We start from the raw sequence: 25,138 nt of genomic DNA on the forward strand, positions 1-25,138 counted from the left end.
ATGCTGCTGCATGTTTTGTTTCTTTAGTAGACCAAATAGAGCCTCACTTTTGCCTTTCTGAGATTCTTTTACCTAATCTGGGAGGAGTACCCTTTATAAACTGGAATAATAGGAATGTTTGGACTCAGAAATGTATTCCATGTGTACATACATACATGAGTACAAGGACTAGTCCTTGTATGTAATCAAAAAGCTCTTGTATTTTGTGCTCAAACAAGGTTTTTCTCCTCTAACGAACATTTTAGAAACCTAAATAATCTTGATTTCTACTCTAGTTCTCTAGACTTAAGTTGGTCTTTAGATTTATAGATTTTGTTTTGTCATCTTTTCTATATCTACTTTTTACTGTTTACTTTTTAAACTAAGCTAATTACCAGTTTTCTCAAAATTTCTTGGTATTGCACTGGCCACCATTAGGGTTTTGCATTGTTTTGGCTCCCTATTCCTAGCATGGATATTTCCAAAATAGCTGCTTGTCATAGACATTTTCTTTGTAGGGTCATCAGGGCTTAATATTCTTCTTGTGTAATCTAGGATCTTCATGGCTGTCTTGTTTTTCCTCCCTTGGAAAAGCAAGCTTCATCGTCCAATAAGGTGGCATAGGTTTCATTACATGTTATTATCACATTCCCTTCTCTGTTGTTACAGAACTTAATGACAACATTCCAGCATCAACTGAAGGAACAAATACGTCTTCCTGTAAGTACATAATAATAGCAAATTCAAATTATACCTTCTTTCTGGTTCCCTGGATTCTAAACATAAAAAAAATCTAAATATTAGTTTGGAACATAATCTGGATATAGGAGGAAATGGCAACTGCCTCCTTTTTTCCCTCTTTCTGATGCCAGTAGGGATGAATAAAGTACCAGACCACTGAGTTTTGATATGGCAAAGAATGGAGTAAAATCGGGTTTGTGGAAGTTGGAAAGTCTTATGTAGCTGACATGTAAAGAAAGGACTGAGTCAAGGTATCTCAGATACCATAACAGGTAGTGTTCTTACAGACATCCTTGAAAACACAAAACGTTGCAGTTTGGAAGAGTGCCTGTAGTGCAGCAAGGTCGGTAAAGACGTTCCCGCATTCACTGTAGTCAGGGCCTGTCAGTTATGAGACCAGGGTATCTTAATCACCGTAATCTCTCATCATAGATACTTACACCTTGTGCATACATTTAAGGAATTCTTCCAAAATTTAGACTTACTTATCTTTTATATTTTTACATGTTTTCCAAGCAAGGCTTCAGTGAAGTTTTGTTATGAAAAATAGCCCATCCAGCCTACATTTAGCTGTAGCTGATAGGACCTACAACTCCATATTTCTGGAAAATGCTCAGTGGAAGAAGTATTTCAGGGGCTAGATTGCTACGTTGGCATCATGGCATATGAAGGTCATATTATATTATATCCTATTATGTCCTTGAGATGTGTTATATCTTAATTCAATGCTAGTGGCCGCAAATGTGGCAAGGGAACATTGTAAGCTGACTTTCAAGGAGAGTATTGTCAGCGTCTGAAAGCAGTTGAACTAAAAAAGGAGAAATGTTGAGACAAAGAGGGAAGGTTCAACGTAGAATGCATTTAAACAGGAGGAACATGTCGAAGGCTTTCATGGCTGGAATCATAGTTATTGTGTGTTTTCCAGGCTGTATGGCCATGTTCCAGAAGCATTCTCTCCTGACATTTCACCCACATCCATGGCAATGGCAGGCATTACTTCACAACCTCTGAGGATGCATGCCGTGGATGTGGGTGAAACGTCAGGAGAGAATGCTTCTGGAACATGGCCATACAGCCCGGAATGCTTTCTACCTTTCATCAGTCCTGGTGCCAGTTGACACTTTCCATTTGTTATTCACCAGCATCTTTCACCAACTTGCATTTTTGTATCCATACTAATTCCATAGTCAAGTGATATAAAGAAAAGGAGAGTTACCATCCACAAAGTTATGAATGTTGTAAGTATCTGTGCTTGATAATGCATCCGTAGGTTTTTGTTGTTCTCTCCATTCTGAAAAGAAAAAAAAGAGTTAATTCATGAGCCAAATGATACAAGTGTTGTGAAGCCATTTGGTGTTATCACAATAGGTGAAAGAGGATGGAGCATATGGAAGTGATATATGTGATTCTAATTTCACTTTCTCTTTAATCCTTATTATGCTGCATTTAGGGAAGCTAACTGGTACTTTACTAGCTTCACGTGGATTTGGAAGAAACATAATGGCTTGGGGATTTCTCTGCCTTGTTAGATTGCCAAAAATATTTTAATGTTTTGATATTTTGATTTTTTTTTCTATAATTCTGTTTTAAGAGACAGTGAGACCATTAATGGATCAGAGTCAAAAATGCTATTTAAAGGAGTGATCAGAGCTTATCTCATAAATACTTCAGGTCTGTTTGTTGCATAGGTTCTAATTTCTTCTGAGTTGTATCCTTGACTGTCGCATCACTTAAGAACTATGGCATGTGGCATTTAGCACATTGGACTTGGTTGGGAACATTCACCCACTTAGCTCACAGACTCATTTCTAGCCCATCTTTGTCTTGAACTAATGTTAGTTTAGGGGTAAAATGGTGATGAAGCCTTATATCACCCTGACAACATTAGAGGAAACACAGAATAACATTTTCACAAATTAAAAATATATATAAATGTCTACCTACTATCAGAGATGACAGTGACATGCAAGCAGCACTTCCCTAAAGCAGCTTCAAGAAAAGTAGCCCATCAATCCAACTCTTAATAGGACTTGACTGGTCCAGTGTGATAATTTTAACAGCTTGGAGTCTATCACTCCTTCCCAAGTATAATTACTTAATTATCTTTTTCTTCACAGTTTTCCAAGCCCAGTGCTCTAAACCTGATAGACCATTGGGCTTATCCATTTTGACAGCTCCCGTGTTTTATGAAGCCTGTCGTGCAAAACGGCAAAACTGCAGATGATCTATATATAGCTGCCCTTGATTCACACTGGTAGCTGCAGCAGAAATAAAATAATATTTTCCCCCCAGAGCATCTTCAGATACTTAGGAGCAAAAGATGTCTTAAAATAAAAATTGCAGGTTTTCTCACATTAAAACAAATGCCTTATTCAGTGCTTTTAACAAAAGTGTTTGATAAATGTATACACTGTTAACCAAATGCATGCACTGATATATATTGATTTTACAATGTGGGGGAAAACTAGGAAAAAAGAAGCATGCAATCAGTTAATGGCCTAATAAAATAGCTGAATCACTTTTCCCTCGTGTGAATATAAGAAACATCTCAGGAGCTCCACATTTGAAAACTAATGAGAGATCAAAAGCTGCCATTCTAAGACAAACTGCAACATTTCTGTCTTTAAAATGATTTCCATCTTTAAAATGCTGAAACACACTTCTAATGTGCAATGAGTTTCAGCATGGTTTATTTCCACATAACCTAGCTTGGGAGTAAAATGATAACCGTAGTTAGTTATTCCTATATAAGTTGAAAGGATAAAAATCAACTCTAAAAATCTGAGTCAACTAAAAATCTAAGTCTTAGTTCTGGAAGCAGATGACAGTGACACTGATTCAATAAGCTCTGTCTTTCCTGTAATTTTGGGGCCCCGAGGTGAAGCAGAATAGTGGCAGCCATTTTTAATAGGTGTTTACTGTATAGGCAGAAAGATTGCAAAGCCTTGCAAGGCTTATACAGTAAGCCCCTGTTAAAAATGGCAATTGTTGCTCCACTCCACCTCAAGCACCCCATTCTTTGGCCTTCCCCACATTGGTGCAGAATGCAACCCGAGTCAAAAGGGAAGGGGTCGCATTCTCTTTCTTTCTTTGGTTTGGACAAAGGACATGTAATGGAACAGTAGCGCTGCTTCCACAATGCACCATTTCAAGAGGAGCTTCTCAGCTCTGACTCTTGTCACTGCCTTTGTGCTGGATCCCTATTAGAGGCAGACTTCTTTCCTAGCTCTTCTCTGTCCTTTTATCAAGCCACATGCTTGTACTTTTTTCTCATTTATATTCCGTACCTTGACTATATTTTTATAGGTATGGACATTTTAATATCAGCAATACAATTTGTATTTCTTGGCTAGTAACCAGCTGCAATAAATCACTACTGACCGAGAGGTCATGAATCCAAAGCCCAGGTCGGGTTAAGCCTCCAACCATTAAATAGCCCGGCTTGCTGTTAACCTAAGCAGCCCGAAAGACCATTGCATCTGTCAACTAGGAAATTTAGGTATGCTTTATGTGGGAGGCTAATTTAACTAATTTACAACACCATAAAACTGCCAGCAACACATGGAAAGGAATGAGGAAGTACAGCACTCAATGTCACTCATGGATGATGAAGCAACAGCTCCCCCTGTGGCCGGAATTGAGCATATTCTCAGGAAGCTGGAAATGTTAAAAATGCCTCTGTGTGTGTCTATACTGTATATTGTTTGTCTGATGGCATTGAATGTTTGCCATATATATGTTCATTGTAATCCACCCTGAGTCCCCTTTAGGGTGAGAAGGGTGGAATATAAATACTGTAAATAAATAAATAATAAATCTCTCCCCTCCCCAATTGCAACCCTCAAATAAACAGACCTCTTCTTCTCCTTAGCTCTTTACAAGTCAACATGTAACAAAGGAAAGCATTTCTTTGTCTTGTGTTGACTTATCAATGTGTTAATAGTAAAATCCATGATTTTGGCCCCTAAACCCTGCCTTCAACTTATACATGAGGTTGACTTATATATGAATATAGTTTCACAATAATGTTACATGCTGTTTGTTATTGCAGTGTGTTCACATAATTTGTGGCAGATACCATAAGGACTTATTCACCTTAATTTCTTTTTGTGACAGTATTAGAACCAAATATGTTTATACCAAATGTTCAAAAACTATCATAAAACCATAAGAAGAATTAAAGTGGGAAATCTGGATTAATTATATAAAAGAAACTGTAAACGTATAATAAATGGCACTTAAAGTTAATTTCAAAACAAAAGTAAAAAAATAATGTTCTTTGAGACCAAGAAAAATGTATTTTCTCTACTGAATCAAAATATCTGCTGTACTTTAAAATATAGAAAACAAGTAATAAGCAGGTGAGGCCTCCATAGCCAGGTTGCTATTACATTTTCCTATAGTGCCCAGTTCCTAGTACAGTAGAGTCTCACTTATCCAACATTAACGGGCCAGCAGAACGTTGAATAAGCAAATATGTTGGATAATAAGGAGAGATTAAGGAGAAGCCTATTAAACATTAAATTAGGTTGTGATTTTACAAATTAAGCACCAAAATATCACGTTATACAACGAATTTGACAGAAAAAGTAGTTCAATATGCAGTAATGTTATGTAGTAATTACTGTATTTACGAATTTAGCACCAAAATATCACGATGTATTGAAAACGTTGACTACAAAATTCCTTGGATAACCCAGAACGTTGGATAAGCGAGTGTTGGATAAGTGAGACTCTACTGTACTTCACGTGCTTTGCTTTTTAACAGCTTCATTTCAGCTGAGTTTTCTGATTAGTTGCAGATCATAACCATTTAGACCTCCTTGCTTTTCACTTTTAAAAAGTTGAAAATTGTGAAAGAGTTAACTGTTACAAAAAATCATTTTATAATTCATAGTGATGAGATTGCCATTTGTGCAGAGCAGGAGAAAATGTTTGTATTTACATATTGCAGATCTTTCTTGCTTTTATAATATTTGTTGTGTATTTCATTATTAGACATAACTTCCTGGTTCGTAATTCCCCCTCTTTTAAAAATGCATGGCAAGCAGTTTCAACATGTTCATTTAGAATATCAGGAAGTGAGCTGTGCTCAAGTAAATTGTCTCATTTATGGATTATGGATGTTGGGAGGTGTGAGTGTTTCTCTTCCATGAATACATACATACCTAATCACTTGTATTTCCCCCCTTTCAGTGGTCTTCCTTTTATGGCCTACCTCGTATGGTAGCTCTCCCTCTTTCCCTGCTATAAAAATATGAATTGTTGTGCTACGGTTTAATTTAAGATTTTGCCACAGTGAGTTTTAGAATCCTGTTTTGAAACAGTTAAACCAATAATTTGAACTGCCATAAATAAATTTATTGTATACCACCCTGAGATCTCTGGGTAAAAGATAGGGTATGGATATTTTAATAGATAAAGTAGGGGATGTTAACTAGCTTTAGGTAAGGGAATTGTTATTACCTTGTAATACATGACTGAAGAATATAGAAGGCATGCTGATCCTTTAACTGTTGTGGTGATGCAACGGGTTAAACTGCTGAGCTGCTGAACTTGGTGACTGGAAGATTGGTGGTTCAAATCCATGTGATGGGGTGAGCTCCTGCTGTTAGCCCCAGCTTCTGCCAACCTAGCAGTTCGAAAACATGCAAATATGAGTAGATCAATAGGTACCGCTTTGGCAGGAAGACAAATGACACTCCATGTAGTCATGCCGGCCACATGACCTAGGAGACGTCTACAGACAACTCTGGCTCTTCAGCTTAGAAATGGAGATGAGCACTATCCCCCAGAGCCAGAGATGAGCACTGCTCCGCAGAGCCAGAAGGGAAAACCATTACCTTTATCTGTGTTTGTTGTTTCTAGGCATTGAATGTTTGCCTAGTGTCTGTATTTGCTGGAATCCACCCTGAGTCCCCTCTGGGAGATAGGGCAGAATACAAATAAATTATTATTGTTATTATTTTATTATGACACAGCAAACAAGATAGATATGCTGGATTTCGTATCACAAAATCACAAGTCGAACACTTCCCAAGTGTCTTTGGACTGTATGATGTATTTTCGGATGATTCGTGCAGATCCCAGTAGGGTGGCCTTTTGCAGTTGGCAGATCGTAATTTTGTCAATGTCTATTGTTTCCAAATGCCGGCTGAGATCTTTTGGCACAGCACCCAATGTGCCAATCACCATGTTGTTATTATTATTATTATTATTATTATTATTATTCCTAGAACAAATGCAAATCAACAACATTGTTGCTTTATTATTGCTGTTGTTGTTATTGTTATTAACTAATAAACATCAATAATCCATCCAGATCTCGCATATGTTAGAGTTTTGCATATGTATATTTGCTGACGTACTATTCCTCACACTTTTAATGGCTCTTTACTTCGTTGTTTTACATTTTCCTTTTGCTGTCTGTATTTATATAAATATAGACAGAGCTGTAAACTAAGAGCAATGTTTCGTATATTTGATAGAGGGATGTCTGCATATCTGTTCTTTTTTTAGGATAGTACAGGACACTCTGTTTTACCTGCAACCTTTCTGGATTTTTCAATGGCTTTTTGAGTCGGAGGAGGACAGGATTCACTGATACCAGGGGGAATTGGGGGCTATCCTTTTTTACTAGTTGCACAAACATGTTTATTTTGTTAGCAAATGTCCCTTTTCCCTAATAGGATTTGTGTAAATAATTATAAGGGATCTCAAAATCAGCCAGACTCTCTTCTCTCCTACACCACACACAGCAAAGGACTTTTGTAGGAAAACTATATGTCAGCTGTCAGAGTCTAAAGAGGTTGCTGGTAATCAATGGGACAGATGGAGCCATCATTCAAATGGAAGGCTGCTGCTCTTCCTGCCATGGGCTCAGATTCACATGAACAACAGGAAGAGAAACCTATCTATTAAGTCTGTGGAAACATCACCAGCTGTTATGGCACACCGCTAATAAGAGCTCAAATCAAAGATTTAAGTGTATACAATGAGAAAAGAGACCCTCCAAAGCACTGGAACTGGTTCGATCCATCACTTCCTTAAAAACTAAATTAGAAAGATGAAATTACTCCGAGTAGAATTGTGTTTGGCCTCTTTGGCTAAAACCGACAACCCTTCTGGCAAAATAGTATTTAAAAGTTACTTTAAAGGTACAGTTCAGGTTAAGTATCCTGTATCCAAACTGATTGAGACCAATGAGATTATAAAACATCTTGCAGATGCGATCCAAGTCGAAACACAAACTCTGTTTTATGTACACCTTGTGAACATAGCCTTAAGGCAGTTTTATACATTTTTTTAAAAAATGTATATTATTTATTTATTTACCTTATTTCTACCCTGCCTTTCTCTACCCTGGAGGGGACTCAAGGAGACTTAGATAAGGCAACAATTAGATGCCTTAAAACACATACAAGCAGAAGCTTAAAATTAATTAAGTTAAAATCAATACATATTAAGCATTTTAAAACATTACATTCAATATTAAAATCACACCATCCGAAAATCATAGTCCAAAGCAGTTCCGTTGTCAATTGGATGAATCAGTTTGTTTACACTGAATCATCAGAAAGTAAAAATGACACTCCTCATGGATAGTTTCGGAATGTTTTGGATTTTGGAATTCCAAATAATGGAATATTAATTTGTGGTTCTTTAAAATACGTGCTTTGAAATCAGATAGTGTCTTGGGCATTTTGGATAGGCAACTCATGCCAACACCTTTGGATAGCAATTGCTCAAGGAAAAACATTTTTAGGTCTTTGTAGCACATACCTACGTGAGGTTGTCTTCACAGATTCCACATGTGAAGTTATTTTGCTAGAGTAAATTGTGTGTAATGACTGCATGTGATGTTATGAAAATAGCTAGGTCTGTTAGCATACCAGGCCATGAATGTTGCTGATCTACCTATGATCGTTTAGTTTTTCTTGAAATAATGACTGACTGAGTTTTTTTTTTTGGTCATTAAAAAGGGTGTTTGCATTTATGCAGTCAGTTCTCATACAGGCACTAAATTCTATCACTGTTCTCATCACGTACCTTCTGGAAATTGCTGAATAAATGCTCTTGCATTTAATCACATTAATAGATCAAAGGAAATGTGCAAGCCTCTTAAAATCAGTTAATTGCTGCAGGAATAATTTGAGGTTGTCTGCCGTGTGCTGCAGGCACAGTTATTCCCACCAACGCATATGTATATATTTCCCAAAATTATTTGTTATTACTTAGCTGTTCTGTTTGGCAAGACTCTAGGTCTGTCTCATCACCTAATGCACAGGCACATGCTTCCTTCTGCCAATAACTATAGCTTACTATTTTGAAGGTAAACGGCATATGTAGACTCTAGCTTCTTCAGCCCCATGCATAATGTATTAGGCTTCCTGTACTGAAGGATACTGGTTGGAGTGTGGAGGATGGGAAGGAGAAGATGGAAGAAGAACTGTAATGGAAAGGGTTATATGTACAGCGATAATAACTCCTGATTCCACCCTAGATACATGTTTTTAATTATCCCATGTCTATGCCTAAGAACTATGTTGTAATATTGTTGGTGCTTGTTAAATGAGGAAGATTAAAGGATTATTCCTCTCATTCCCCTTCCCCTCCTTTGCAGTTGATCATGATAAGGTCCTCTTGCAGTCGAAATTCTGAAAGAGACTCAAGTCAATGTGATCACAAAAATAGCCCCGTGGTGCTTCTATTTTTGTGGGAACTGAGCATTTGTTCTTCTAGACAGTTTCTAAATTTTATTGATACAGAAAATGGAAAGCACTTCAACTTTTCTTTCAGTTCATTGACACTTTCTATCTGTATGTTAGGATGAGTATCTCATATCCAAAATGCTGGAGCCCCCCCCCTCCCCCGGTAGAACTGCTGACCAAAAGGCTGACGGATTGAATCCAGGGAGTTGGACAGGCTCCCACCTGTCAGCTCCAGCTTCACCATTACCACACCATTGCAACAAGAGTGACTGGTCTTGCGAAAATCTGTTATAGTGCCGAGGCTTACTAAATATGGTTTTCTGTGGGCAAGCAGACAGTAACTTCTGCATGGCATATGTTCTGTATCAGAAACTAGAGCTGATGTGGTCTATCCAATGCAATTTTCTGACTCAGCACCCCAAATAACCAAACCGAATCTAAAGTTGACCAAAAACTAATTTGTAACCCGTTTGGTACTAATGTTGGAAAGTGGTCCCTGGTCAAAGTGGTCCTTGGTCAAAGTGGTCCCTAGTCAAGTGGGCTCTGGTCAAAAAAGATTGGGCACCACTGAGCTAAACTATATAATTTCTCCAATGGTGTAGGGCGTAGACATCCTGGGATAATGTGGCATGTCTCATTAAGAGCCACATCCACTGTTTTAACATGGTGAAATGTATTCCACACTGGGCATGTGTATTCAGCAGCAGAGTAGCAAAGAGCAAGGGCAGATGTCTTCACTGTATCTCGTTGTGATCCCCAGGTTGTGCCAGTTAGCTGTCATAAGATATTATTTCTAGCACCCACTTTTTGAGTAACACATCCGGGCATCCCCTGAGCAACATCTTTGTAGACGGCTGATTCTCTTACACCAGAAGCAACTTGCAGTCTAAAGGTCATTTTATACAATATTTTTAATAGTTTAACGCTGAAAGGTGTCACTGTTTCACCCACCCTTGTGGACAATTTGGAGTTTTGTAGTATTTTGAATTTCAAAATTATTTTTAAAAAAGGTGCTCAACCTTTTTAAGTTTCTCACATATGCTTTCTCAAGAGTTTCCTGGGTTTTTAATGGCCCTAAACAAGTTACTCTACAGAGGTAGAAACAAGATTTGTTATGATCATAGAATAATAGAGTTGGAAGAGACCTCATGGGCCATCCAGTCCAACCCCCTGCCAAGAAGCAGGAAATTGCATTCAAAGCACCCCTGACAGATGGCCATTCAGCCTCTGCTTAAAAGCCTCCAATGTTGTTGCTACTACTGTTAGGTCTCTTTATACCCCTACCTTCTTCCCAGTTTGGGATTCAAGGCAGTTTCCTGTATCTCTTTTATATCTTCCACCATCAAATAAATTGTATGATTCAAGAGAATTTTAGGGAGCACATTACATACTTATTGCTACAATGTTGTGCATAATTCAAAATGCATAGATACCTGGTGCTTACTTTGGATCCTAATTGAAATATATAGATTTACATTTAGGATTTGATAATTTAAAGCAATAACAACATAACAAGATTCTGTGATTATGAAATGTGGGCATCACCACAGCTTAAGTCCATGGAAGAAATGACATTTTCAAAGCCAAAGTCATATTTTGAAAACCCCACTGTTGTTGTAAGTTGTGCTTCCCACCTGGTTTGCAGGAATATAAACTGCAAAAGAGGCAAGATGGTGGTGCCTTGTCCGTCCTAAGCGAGCCAGACAGCATAAACAGATTTACCTAATTTGCTGCAGGCTTATATTCCTAGCTGCCTGTAATCTTCCCCGCCCCCATTCTCTGCTATATAAAAGCCAGCCCTGAATAATGTGAATGTCATGTACAGGAGGAGAAGGAGAGTTGCCTTCTTCCTATTGATTCTATTCACTTGAAAGTACTTGCTCCTGTGCCAGGCTGTGGCTTTATATATGCAGCAGTAAATGTCAGGAATCTGGAGGAAGAGAAAATGCATCAAGCAGCATTCTGAATACATTTGCAATACAGTTTCAAGAAAATTTATAACTCTGCGTCAAGCTGTCTGACATACCTTTGAAAAGCAAGCAAACAAAAAGAATGAGAAAGCTCTTTATTTAAGTTATGTAAATGCATTTAAATTATTTTCTGGAAATCCTCTGCACAAAAGATGATGCATGCATTTCTTAGCTATGTGAATGAAATTGCAAATGTGCATTAAAATTGTCCCCTTCCTGTTGTTGTGATAGCTACGAAACATGCAAATATGTACATATATTAGGTGCTTTGTAGTATACTCTTGCTATGTTATTTCTTGCAGACAGGCACAATTTTGATTTGGGTATCCAGCCCACTTCCTGGCTCATATTTGCTTATAGACCTGATCAAAGCTGCACTAGAAAGTATAATTTAATGACTATTTGGAATATTCAGTGTATTATAGAGTGGGTTCTTAGTTTGGTGACATTGGCAGATAGCCATATATTCCCTGACTTTTAAGACATATTGTTTGAATATGTAGAGTTGAAAGTTGCAGATCTCAGCCTCATGAATTTATTGTGAGACGGATTTTCTATCCTCTAAATACGAAATAAATATGCTTGACTTATACTTTTGTTTGCTTTATTGAAAAATGTTTAACATTTTCAGATATCAATTTTTCATCTGAAAACTGTGTGGAAAGCAATGAATATAGAACAGCTGGATTAGGTGGAAATGATTGACATAACAATTTTTATCCCTAAGAGTTTTAAAAAGAAGACTTTGGGAATAAGTAATTAGCAAGTACAAAATTTTAAAATGTAAAAATGTTCTTACAAAGTGGTGCAAATGATTTAAAAGTTACTACTTAGGCTCTTTTGGATTAAGCATTTTCTTTTAGTTGTGAGGTTAAATCAGGATGCTCAAATATAAGGCTGTTTCTAAAAGTGACAGGTAGAAACAGGTGTATTGTGGGGAAGGGGGGATTTTGACTCTGAACCTGCATATGGAAAAATCTAGGTTCTCAATGTCACATGGTGATATATTGCATTCACTCATTCACCCACATGTGCTCATGCTCATGCTGTATTTCCCAGATGAACCATTGCTGTTATGTAAATGGTATATCCATTAAAAATAGTGACACTTTGTTTGAAGACAGTGGCTAATTTGCACTTGCTTACACAAGACTGATAAGTGTTAAGCATTCAAAGAGGAGTAAGGAAAATCATGGGACTGACATAAAAGATACTGGAAGATAATTGATCACTTAAAATTGGTGAGATGGTGAACATTGTTAAAACAGGTCTGAAAACCCTAGATACAGGAGTGAGCCAAAGGGGCTCAAAACAGATTAAGATACTTTATATTTATTGATCACTTAGCAGTTGTTTTTATTTGACCATGTTTATTTAACTGAGTTCTATACTGTAACTTGGGGGCCATGGTGGCGCAGCGGATTAAACCACTAAGTTGTGGAACTTGCTGACTGAAAGGTTGATAGTTCAAATCTGTAGAGCAGGTTGAGCTCCTGTTGTTAGCCCCAGCTTCTGCCAACCTAGCAGTTCGACAACATGCAAATGTGAGTAGATGAATAGGTACTGCTCCAGCAGAAAGGTAATGGTACTATATGCTGTCATGCCGGCCACATGACCTTGGAGACATCTACAGACAACTCTGACTCTTTGGCTTAGGAATGGAGATGAGCACCACCCCTCAGAGTCGGACTCTGCTAAACTTAATGTCAAGGGGAAACTTTTACCTTTACTATACTGTAACTTGTTTGTTTGCATTGAGACCCTCATACATCAGAGCTTGATATTGTTGAGGCAAAGAGATGTAAGCTGAGACCTTCTAGATATTTTAGACATCACCATCCATTTTTGTAGCCAGTGTTCCGAGTTTATGGGAATTACAGAGAAGGATGCTTTATATGGAATTCCAAACTACCCCAAAATCCTACAGTGTTGATATGGATGGCAGAGATAGTGACACTTTGTTTCAGATGGTTGAGTGTCCATAAACTTTGTTTAATGTACAATGTTAAAACTAAAAATGTGTATAAAATTACCACTAGGTTATGTGTATAAGATTATATTATACATAAATGGATTCCATGTTTAAACTTGACTCCCATCTCCAAGAGATCTCATTATAAACAAATACTGGGGAGCCCCTGGTGGTGCAGTGGATTAAACCACTGAGCTGCTGAACTTGCTGACTAGAAGGTTGGCGGTTCAAATTTGGGGAGCGGGGTGAGCTCCCGCAATTAGCTCCAGCTTCTTCCAACCTAGCAGTTCGAAAACATGCAGATATGAATAGATCAATAGGTACTGCTTCAGCAGGAAGGTAACAGCACTCCATGCAGTCATGCTGACCATATGGCCTTGGAGACGTCTATGCACAACGCCAGCTCTTTGGCTTAGAAATGGAGATGCGCACCAAACCCCAAAGTCGGACATGACTAGACTTAAGGTCAGGGGAAAATCTTTACCTTTCTCTTATGCAAATACAGTAGAGTAAGCCAAATTGGCTTACTCTGTTGTTAATGCGATTTACAGTAGAGTCTCACTTATCCAAGCTAAACGGGCCGGCAGAAGCTTGGATAAGCGAATATCTTGGATAATAAGGAGGGATTAAGGAAAAGCCTATTAAACATCAAATTAAGTTATGATTTTACAAATTAAGCACCAAAACATCATGTTTTACAACAAATTTCACAGAAAAAGCAGTTCAATACGCAGTAATGTTATGCTGTAATTACTGTATTTATGAATTTAGCACCAAAATATCACGATATATTGAAAACATTGACTACAAAAATGGCTTGGATAATCCAGAAACTTGGATAAGCGAGGCTTGGATAAGTGAGACTCTACTGTACAAGTATTCCAAAATCTGAAATCCAAAACACTTCTGCTCCCAAGCATTTTGAACAACCTATATCAGTGAAATATCAGTTACTTTTTATTTAAATTCCTGATACTATGGCTTAGAAGCCTTGTTTGTGGATGCATGAAGTGGCCCAGAATTATTTAGACAAAGTACAGTTAAAGAGATTTATTTATTTCGTGTCAAAAGCATTGCATAATAAATAAGTTTAAAAGTGATGAAATAAAGGAATCGCAAGTTAAAGAGATTAAAACTTGTAAAAAGATAATTTTAAATTAAATGAATGTTGGGAACACCGACTATATTGTAGGATCGATATTTATAGCTACTGAAGCCATTAAGTTCAGGTCGCTGAATAGTTTTTCCCTTTTTGCATTTTAATTTTTATCATTGTGTTATTTTATCATTTTCCCCTTACAAATCATGTGATTCCACAGAAATAATGTTTCCTAAGAGTTTGCAATCCTCAAGTAAAATTGATATCCTCTCTTTAAGATTTACAATTTATGTAAAATCTTCAAATATTAACCCTTTGGATAATAAGTTGGCTGTGCCAAATAATGTCAGTAGTCATTATACGGTATGTGGATGAGACATGGATTTGTGCTTTAAAGTGAACATGTCTATTTGAAGTTCACTCAGTCATGATCCCTGAAAATAATTTCTCCGTTGTCAGTAGTAAGAGGTACCTTGTCATATACTACTTATTTCTATGTAATTCAGTACCAACAGATGTTAGCATGGCAGAAGTGATTTGGTACGAAGTAGCTGAAATGGTTTATAGTCTGTAGGAACTGAAAAGAGAAAACAGTGAAATCTATATGCGTACAAGGGTCTTAAAAAGCTGCTATGAGGTGTTGATGGAACAACATAAGTATGATCTGCCAGTGAAAAAGAAAAATATCATTAGATTGAGTATAGCAGAAGTTTTTGTAATTTAAAAAATGAATATTTTCTGTTTTTTTCGTCAGGTCACAATGACTGACATACATGGACAGATGGGCCTGTTAATTGTGAACTTGGTTTGTTTGTAAGTCTGGAATAATATGCAATAAAACAGTCTGGGTATGACTAACCTTTATATAACAACCCAGAAATTGAGTAGGCTTCCTTGTAATATATTTAATCAGACACATTTCAAATGCCTTGCTGGATTTCTCTATAAAGAAAAACAGAAAAAAAAACAACAAAAGGCTCAGAAGCTAGTTGACAGCTAAGCTTCTCTGAGTTTAATGAGCTTTTCTGAAAATATCTCATGACATGTTCGACGCAGTCATATCATTTTCCTTAGGGTTTTTTCTGTACCTTAACCTCTACATACTTGCACAAAAGCATCCTTCTTCTGACAAACTGCTAACAGATCGAAATGATGCATAAAATTGATTCTCTTGCTGTGGTCTACACACCTTTTGTTCTAGAATTTCATCATTGATATCAGTGACACTTTAAATATGGTGAAAAGTAAATTTGTGAAGCAGCAATGGAAGTAAAATTGCCAGGCCATTGTTGAGCATAGAATCTGATAAGGACCTTTTCCTGCATGAAACCTATGGAAATGAATGGGCAACATGAAAGAGGTATTATGCAGTAATTAAACCAGCTTGCATCAGTTAAGAAATTGCTTTTCCTTTAGAAGGATAAAACCATGCAAATGTAAAGACCCTGAATCGAGAAGAGATCTGGAGGATCAGCTTTGAATAACATTGGCTCAGAATTAATCTTAGGTCTTTGTGAACAGAGAGCTGCCTTGGAAATTATGGTGCTATTCTATTTTGTAATGCTTTTCAAATTTTGCATTGATCGTATCTCCCAGACAGTGTAAATATTGTGTCTATGAATAAAAAACTTAGTTTTTAAAGGTATTGCTGTAGCAATATTTTGTTTAAATAATTTATTAATTACCTTTGCAAGTTTGCTATTATGAAAAATCTGAAATATTTTGTTGTTCTTCATCTGAAAAAATAGCAACTCTTACAAGCTCAATTGATGGAAAAAGGTCTTTTGCATCATTTTAATCCCTAAGAAGCACATGAAGCTAATCTTATTTATTCAGCTGTGTACTTGGTAACCAAAAGATTTTCAATTTTTCACTATTGAGTTTACTTAGGTTTGATATAATTTCCTTTGAGAGTGGTTTGATTGTTGGACGATGACTTTGGAAACCAGGTTTCTTGTTTAGCAGTTGAACGCCACTGGATGTTCTTATGAAAGTCCCACTCTAAGAGGAAGACAAAGACAACCCCCATCTGAACAAATTTTGCCCCAAAAAGCCCATGATAGATTTCCCTTAGGGATATCATATGTTAGAAACAACCTGAAGGCTTGTACACAACAACGTCTTGTTGTGCAATATCCTTGAACATAACTTCTTTGGCATTTCTTTAATCCAGTCATTTCTTACAAGATTCATCAGTTGGCTTATACATTCATTTAATATATGTTTATTTTATCATTTCCAAAAAGGTAATTTGGGGTGGCTTCATAGCAATGCAATTTTAGAGACCACATAGCAAGGCAGGGAATTCATAAATACAGTAATTACAGCATAACATTACTGCGTATTGAACTGCTTTTTCTGTGAAATTTGTTGTAAAACATGATGTTTTGGTGCTTAATTTGTAAAATCATAACTTAATTTGATGTTTAATAGGCTTTTCCTTAATCCCTCCTTATTATCCAAGATATTTGCTTATTCAACGTTCTGCTGGCCCGTTAATGTTGGATAAGTGAGACTCTACTGTACTAGGAACTGGGCACTATAGGAAAATGTAATAGCAACCTGGCTATGGAGGCCTCACCTGCTTATTACTTGTTTTCTATATTTTAAAGTACAGCAGATATTTTGATTCAGTAGAGAAAATACATTTTTCTTGGTCTCAAAGAAAAATGTTTAAGCCTAGCTTTGTGTGTGAGAATGACCAAGGAAGTAAGGGTACATTTACATGCACCTTGCAATGCAGAATGAAAGCGGTAGAGGGAGAAGTGAAGCGAACATTATTATTTATTCTTTATTGCATTTCTATACCCCTCTCTCTCACCCTAGTGTACAACATGGCAAAATTCAATGCCGCAATACATGCAAAAGCAATACATAACATTAACTAAAACCGATAACAAATAAATATGTGTGAATCCATTAAAACACTATATATAAAAACATTGTAACATAAAACATAGAACATCTTAAATATTGCACCAGTCCCATAGTCATGCTTTAGCTGCTTCATTATGTCTAGATCATTATAGGTATTACACTCTGTTCATTCACCAAACGTTTGCCTGCACAGCCAAGTTTTAAGTTTCTTCCTGAACACCAGGAGCGAGGGGGCTGATCTAATCTCATTGGAGAGGGAATTGCACAGCTAAGGGGCCACCACTGAGAAGGCCTTGTCTCTCATCCCTACCAATCTCAGCTGCGAAAGCGGAGGGACCACGATCAGGACCTCCCTGGCTGATCTTAACATGTGCCTGATCAAAGGTCAAACACAGAAACCAGGTTGAGGTCTAGACAGTGCTTATACACACTAGAAGATCTGGTTCCAAGATCCGCAGGAGCCGTAGCTTTACGGCTCCTCCCATAAATGTGGTTTCAACCTATGTGCTCTGAAGCACATTAAGCAGCCTAATTAGAAATGTTTTGCATCCTGGTTTAAGGCCTGAAAAGTGTGTTCCTATGCCCATTTGTGCTTTGCATCATCTGAACACTGCCTTTTCAAGCTGTCTTTGATCCATGTTAAGTATTATAGATGTGCCCCAGGATAAATCCACAAATTTGCCAGAAAGACATAGAAACTTGTAACTTTGGAAAAAACTAAATGTAGTCTGTAATTTTAAAAATAATGCTCTTGGATATACATTGTGGTACTTTCTATGCCCCAGAACTCACATGCAGCTCGAGATATTATTGCCATAATGAACAACTTTTTTTTTTGACAAGGTTATGTTGCCACCAATCACCCAGGAACCAGTCACAATGGCAACATTTGATCAGTACAAGAAAATACATTCATTACTCAAATAGCGATAGATTCTCAACTCGTAAAAAAGCCATTGCAGACAGGCAGACCCACTTCTGAGTTTCTGGTAGTAATTGTTGAGCTCATTTCCTATCTTTGCCCTCTTGCCATACTCTGTGGTATGAACAAATTGTCTAGTTTCAAAGAAGTTTGTGAGCCATGAGGCTACAGACAGAAAACAGTCTCCCATTTAATTGCTTGTTGGGTTTATTGTCTTCGAGGTAGGGAGGAAACTACATCACTACAACAAAATGCTAAGTCCAAAAATGAAATAGGACTTTTCAGGTATGTTTGAGATGACTACTTCATATGATTCCAGATTTCAAAAAAGTAAGAGGTAAAGGGGGGAAGAAACATAGAAGATACAATGTAGTTTCCTGAACAGGTACATGCAAATTCAGATTTGTCCTGAATTATTCCATATTTAACAGAACATTTGATAATAGGCTAACTGACTTATAATGACTTAACTGCTGGAAGTGTGTGTATGTGCCTTAAATTTTAAGTCATCTATTGATTTACAACGATCCCATGGATTTTATAGACACTTCTTAGGCAAGGAATAGGCAAACCAGGGAGGGTGATTTTTCCAGTTCCTTACTATAAAAAAATAGCCTTGGTATACATTGGCAGCTCCCCATATCCAAGTACCAACCAGGACTGACCTACCACAGAGATTTTGGAATCACTTCATGTTTCACATCAAGCGTTTTCATTTGTAGCGAAGTCGTTTTACCGTCAGGGCAGAATATCTTACTTTGTAGTTCTGTAGAGGTTCTGTATGGAATAGATGAATGATCAAAAACTTCCTTCGCAGCATATCTTGAGTAGAACCTGTACAATTATTGCAAAATCAGTGATGCCTGAGAAGCTTTTGCAGTGCTCACTCTATAGCAGCTGCTTATTAAGACTTCATAGCACGTCCCAGCACTATATATTGACATATTGGACAGCAAAATCTCCAAAGGAACTCCTACCAGGCCAATAAATCTGCTTTATGCAAATGTTACTTACTTTTCCATGAACATGCCCAGGCTCTTCTTTTATGTTATAAATACCCCAAACCAAGCAATAAAAAGGAGCTCAATTTTAATATTTCACTGAAATAGGAGTGAACAAAAAGATATAAAGTGGCCTGATACTTTCACCACCTCTTTCCTTGTATGGAGAGAGAACAAAACGCTGCACATTCAAAGACAGGGTGCTATTGTACATTTCATTAAGAAGGGTGAAATAAGTATTTGGGAGTAGGACAGGGAATGGGATTGACAGCAAGGACCCACTTCTTGCTCTTTGGTGCGTGCAAGTATGTGTGACATAGTGGTGCATTTTGAGATTTGATCTTTATTTTCGGGGGGGGGGGGAGTGCGGTCTTAAGAAATAATCACACTTGGTATATAATGGAGGGGGGCGATTTCTGAAAACTGTACCCCAGAAACTGCATGATTGATGTAAATTACTACATGTAGAGAAATGAAGAATGAGCTCTCCGTCTCAGAATACCATACTTTTCCCCCAACATATATAGCTCTTTAGTTGGTATTTCCATTTTGTTTTGCAGTGAAGGTCTGATGGTTCCAGTAGTTTGCACCAGTGAAGAACAATGAAGAAATTATTACTGGAAGTTCATACAATACAAATTTTACAAATACAGTAGAGTCTCACTTATCCAACGTTCTGGATTATCCAACACATTTTTGTAGTCAATGTTTTCAATATATCATGATATTTTGGTGCTAAATTCATAAATACAGTAATTACTACATAGCATTAATGTATAATGAACTACTTTTTCTGTCAAATTTGTTGTATAACATGATGTTTTGGTGCTTAATTTGTAAAAGCATAAGCTATTTTGATGTTTAATAGGCTTTTTCTTAATCTCTCCTTATTATCCAACATATTCACTTATCCAACATTCTGCCGGCCTATTTGTGTTGGATAAGTGAGACTCTACTGTATGTAGTGTGCCAGGATCAAGGCTAGCTGCATCAAGTAACTACATGGCAAAACAGTCAAATGAGGGGAGAAGCGGCATAATAATAATAATAATAATAATAATAATAATAATAATAATAATAATAATAATAATAATAATAACAACAACAACAACAACAACAACAACAACTGACATTACTGTGATTTTTTTTAAAAAGGTCTAGAAGAAAATTGTTATCTGTATCCTGAAGTGACATTAAGTATCCAAGAAAGGTGTGACACAGATAACTCAAACGACCTTGCTTGGATGAGCCCTCAAATTCAACTTATCATTTATAACTTTTCACTATAATTCCACTTGTGCTTCAGAGTATTTATTTATAGTTAATAACATCTGAATTAGCTGACCTCATGAACTAGTAAAGTAGAAGAGGTCAGAAACAGAATCCAAAGTGCCTTTGTTTTATCTGAATCATGGCGATTTCAGGGGAAATTTTTCCTCAAAGCCAAATTGGCTTACTCTGTTGTTAATGCGATTTACAGTAGAGTCTCACTTATCCAAGCTAAAAGGGCCGGCAGAAGCTTGGATAAGCGAATATCTTGGATAATAAGAAAGGATTAAGGAAAAGCCTATTAAACATCAAATTAGGTTATGATTTTACAAATTAAGCACCAAAACATCATGTTATACAACAAATTTGACAGAAAAGGTAGTTCAATACGCAGTAATGTTATGTTGTAATTACTGTATTTACGAATTTAGCACCAAAATATCACAATATATTGAAAACATTGACTACAAAAATGGCTTGGATTATCCAGAGGCTTGGATAAGTGAGGCTTGGATAAGTGAGACTCTACTGTATTATTTTTCATTCTAGACTTTCACTTACAGCTAATAGAAGACCGATAGTGAATTGTGCTAGGAATATTTGTTCCAAAACATTTACATAAATGATATATTAGAAGTGCAAGTTGTAATAAAATGCAAGTTTTTCCTAAGTTGGGATGCTCTTAGTTGCACAATCCATTCTGAATCCAGCTTACTGGGTTGGTGGGAAGGCAAACTTTATTGCTAGGTAGCAGGCAGAAAGAAACTGCAGCTGAAAGGCCAAGGTCCCTCAGGAGAGATCGGGTATCCAACAGTCTTAGCGTCAGGTCCAGCCCATAAGGCTGCCACCTACATCCTTCCCCGCCCTTATCTTCATTGCAGCTTTGTTAGATTGCACTGATCGATTAGCATCTTTTCAAGACCGCACAGTGAGAGAAAGAGAAAGAAGGAGTTTAACTGGCTCCTCTGTGCTCCCTTTGGATTTTATGGCCTCTGTTCTACCTAATTGGATAAAATAGGAAGTCGCTGGCAGTCCTGTGTTGCTGGGTGTGCTGATTTAACTCAGATCAGCCCTGCAGAGGGGTGGGGGTGCGGGGAGAGAAAGGAGGGAGCAGAGGGAATCTGTACATCAGAAGAACAGAGGGAAGGAAGCCGCTGGAGGGAAAGTATCTTGAGAAGGAACGGGGAAAGGAGGTGGTACAAACTAAGGACAGAGTTGCTGTCCTCTTCTTTTGGAGCTGATCTTTATAATTATATTGCTTGCGGTGATGCTCAGGGAGCAGGCACCTGCTGCTCTGTAATGATTCAGCCTCTTTCTGCCGTCTCTTTTGCACAACAGGATGCTGGTACTACTGTCATTGCTGCTCTTGCTGCCTCTGCCGCCGCTCCCATTCTTACTGCTTTTCCTTTTGCTTCTACTGCATGACGGCTGTGTTTTCCTCCATCTAAGCAGTCACCAGCCTCAGATGCTCAAGGTGAGATACCAGCCGTTCACTTTGGGCTGTTGGTTCACTTAAAAATATACTTTAGGATTGCAGTTCTTTCTTTCTTTCTTTTTTTCCTCCTCCTTCTTCTCACCCAATCTCTTCGTTTTGGCTCTTGGAAGAAGTGAGATGGCTCAAGAGGAACCAAGGAATTATAAACGAAATTTTAAAAAGTGAGGAAGGAGAAGGAGCTGAATCATTATGAGGGACTTCCTTTCTGAGACTTGGGAGGAATCATTTCTTTGCAGTTTCCCTTTGTTTGGATCGTGTTCTGACACTTAAACTCTCTTCTGATACCCTCTGCTATGATGTTGTGAGATTTCTCCAGATTTTTTCTTTCTCTTTTGGCTTACTTAATAATGATGGACAGAGTTTTTAAGGCCTTGTAGAGGAGACCTCGTCTGCCAAAATATATGCTTAAATATGTCTGAAGCCACTCTGGAGAGTTTTCCGAATCCCTCGACCCAGCTGAGCCCCTCTGCATCACTTGATGAGCTCCCTGCTGAAGGAGACACGCCAGAGACTCAACCCGAGGAACCACAGATGCAAGGGATAGCAGGCCTCGCTGCTACTTGCTGTGTGTGCTTGGAAGCGGAGAGGCTGACTGGCTGCCTCAACTCTGAAAAGATCTGCATTCTCCCAATCTTGGCTTGCCTGATCAGCCTTTGCCTCTGCATTGCTGGCCTCAAGTGGGTCTTTGTGGACAAGATTTTTGAGTATGATTCTCCTACCCACCTTGATCCTGGCCGGATTGGTCAAGATCCAGTCACTTCTGGGGATCCTACTGCACTGTCTGCTTGGGTACCTTCTGTGATACAGACATCATACTTTCCTGTGCCCACCAGTGAGGCGGTATTTGGGGTTACAGAGCAGCCTGAGGGGCCCCTATTAGTCACCTCTGAGGTTGCTCCTAAACCATCTCCATCTAAGGGTGTCTTAGAGTTTCATTTCTATCCCTCCTCCGCACCTCCCTTGCTATCCTCTAGTCTAGAACCCGAAGTAAAAGCACCTGCAACAGCAACTTTGGCACAAGAAATTGAAACTAATATCCAAACAGTTCCACCAAAAATAGGTAAGTATATCATCTCCCCAGCTCCTATGCCAGTATAAGTGGTCATCTGGTCATTCTTATGCAGGTTGGACATTACTAAAGATAATATGAGTAGTACTGCAATGAAAGCACTCATGTTTTTGCTGATCACTGAACAGAAGTGGCATAGCTTAGAGAATAACTTGAGTTTGTCCTGGTATTAAAGTTCAGGGGAGAAATGTATGTGAAGGGTAGCAAGTTACTTAATAATTAGTAGAATAATAAAAAATATCATGGTTAGTATGATATCTTTGACTAATAATTCAGCACATTCTATTAAGAATTAATTAAATATGGATATCACATTGACTTCTATTTCAACTCAGCCTCTGATCCTGTCTTCAACCATCTTCAGCCTGTGTCCCAACTTTTGTATGTTTTATATTTCTAACTGGTTATGCCCTCCAGTGTATATGCAAACACATACACATATTCTCATTCCCTTAGGCTAGCAAGTCATTGCAGTGAAAGAGAACTGCAGTCCCTTTGGCTGGAATTCTGGCACACATACTTTGCCTAGAGCATGATAACCATTGTGGGTCTGTGTCTGTGGGTCTTTTGTCTACACAAGTCCAGGTATCTCTGTTTATAACTTTTCAAGATATGGGTAAATATAAACAATAGTTTTATATAACACAGCCCTAAAAACCCCTTTACTACCTAGTGATCAAATGAGAGATATGCAGTCTAATGTTAAGTATATAAAGATACCTAAGCCTTTGCAAATTATGGTCCCTTGCAATTGAATAGTTATTATTACTAAGTCCCACAAATCTGTGTTTAGAAGTCAGATGTTTCTATATAGAGGGATATTTCTACAAGTTCAGTCAATATTCTCCCACTTTGCTATCCATTTGACTTGGATTTGTGGTGATCCTATTAAAAAGAAACCTCAGAGAAACCCTGCTCTTAACAGTTCAGGTCCTACACACAAGGCTGTATGGTGACTTAACTCTAAACTCACACTGGTTAGCTTAAACTGGCAGATCTCATCTGGACAGTTCTTAAATCTAAAATTGTACAGATCCTTGCTGTTTCCTTGGGATATATGTCTTTGAAATGAATTAATAAAATGTTGCCAATGAAATGTTTCACAGGACTTACTAATCAGTTTGAAATGCAAATCGACTAACATTTTGCAATAGGGAACAACATGGTCAGCATTTACTGAACTATTAAAACTAAGCGCATAAGACCATATAGGCTATGAACAAGCAAAGGGGGTGTGTTTGAAGAGGCTGGTGACTGGAATCTTGCAGTGGTGAACATCAGCTATTGCTTTGCTTGGTTTTACTCTTTTGGAAAAAGATTGGCAGTCCTTTTCCCCTCCCTCTTCATCCCTGTCCCTTTAATAAAATACTTCAGAGATTATTTATGGTGCATATACTTAGACATGACAGATAGATTGTCAAACAGAGAAAGGTTTCGCTCACCTTTGGTTATCTTGAATTATTACTGATGCCATTACAGATGGTCCCCAAGCATACTTATTCATGGGGACATTTTTTATTATGTCCACATAGATTGCAGCCCTCTTGTACCAGACATCTTGAGCTGTTTAGATAAGCCCCCTTAGTGCTTTTTTTGGACAGCTAACCTTATCTGCAGCAACTATGGATCTTGCCCATTAGTGTAATAGTTTTTATGTATGCCCTTCTGGGAGAGGATTAAAAAGCACAGCTTGCAATTTTCTCCAGGTATCTTTGGTTTGGAACATAAAATAAATATTTGGTGAAGCACAACTAACCTTGACTTCTTTGTCTGTCAATTAAGGGATTGAGTAGAAATGACAGGAACAGGACAGATTGGTAACCAAGATGGGTCAGGTAATTGTCACATATCAAGGTGGTGTTTACATTTTTACTAGCATTTTCCAGAATATTTTTTCCTCCTCATCTTTTATTTTTAAATAACTGGCATCACTGGTAGAACTTGTGAAACTGATTTTATGGCTGTTCTGCTGCTAGTTAATGGAGTATCATTTATAAAAAAATGACTTCCCTGAAAAGGAAGAAAAAAAAAAA

The 25,138-nt window shown here is 37.6% G+C and overlaps 2 protein-coding genes across 16 annotated transcripts in view; both read left to right on the forward strand.

Annotated features, from left to right (window-relative positions):
- The window catches only part of nrg1 (neuregulin 1), a 761,412-nt gene that overhangs the window by 583,757 nt on the left and 152,517 nt on the right, over positions 1 to 25,138 (forward strand). For 11 of the 15 annotated variants that reach the window (XM_062971531.1, XM_062971528.1, XM_062971525.1 and 8 more), the window contains one exon: positions 649 to 699. The exons of 1 other annotated variant lie outside the window; for it this stretch is intronic. In XM_062971531.1, coding sequence (XP_062827601.1) covers positions 649 to 699 — 51 coding nt within the window. Of the gene's footprint in view, positions 1 to 648; positions 700 to 22,077; positions 23,097 to 25,138 lie in introns of those variants that run through there. 3 more of the 15 variants (XM_062971529.1, XM_008103686.3, XM_008103682.3) reach the window with 3 other exon arrangements.
- LOC134296470 (uncharacterized) lies at positions 21,089 to 22,057 on the forward strand. The gene has a single exon (XM_062971533.1). It carries the CDS (start codon positions 21,881 to 21,883, stop codon positions 22,055 to 22,057), a length of 177 nt encoding a protein of 58 aa, XP_062827603.1. The 5' UTR covers positions 21,089 to 21,880.

The sequence above is a fragment of the Anolis carolinensis genome, chromosome 2 (genome assembly GCF_035594765.1).
Source record: "Anolis carolinensis isolate JA03-04 chromosome 2, rAnoCar3.1.pri, whole genome shotgun sequence".
Classification (NCBI taxonomy): Eukaryota; Metazoa; Chordata; class Lepidosauria; order Squamata; family Dactyloidae; genus Anolis; species Anolis carolinensis.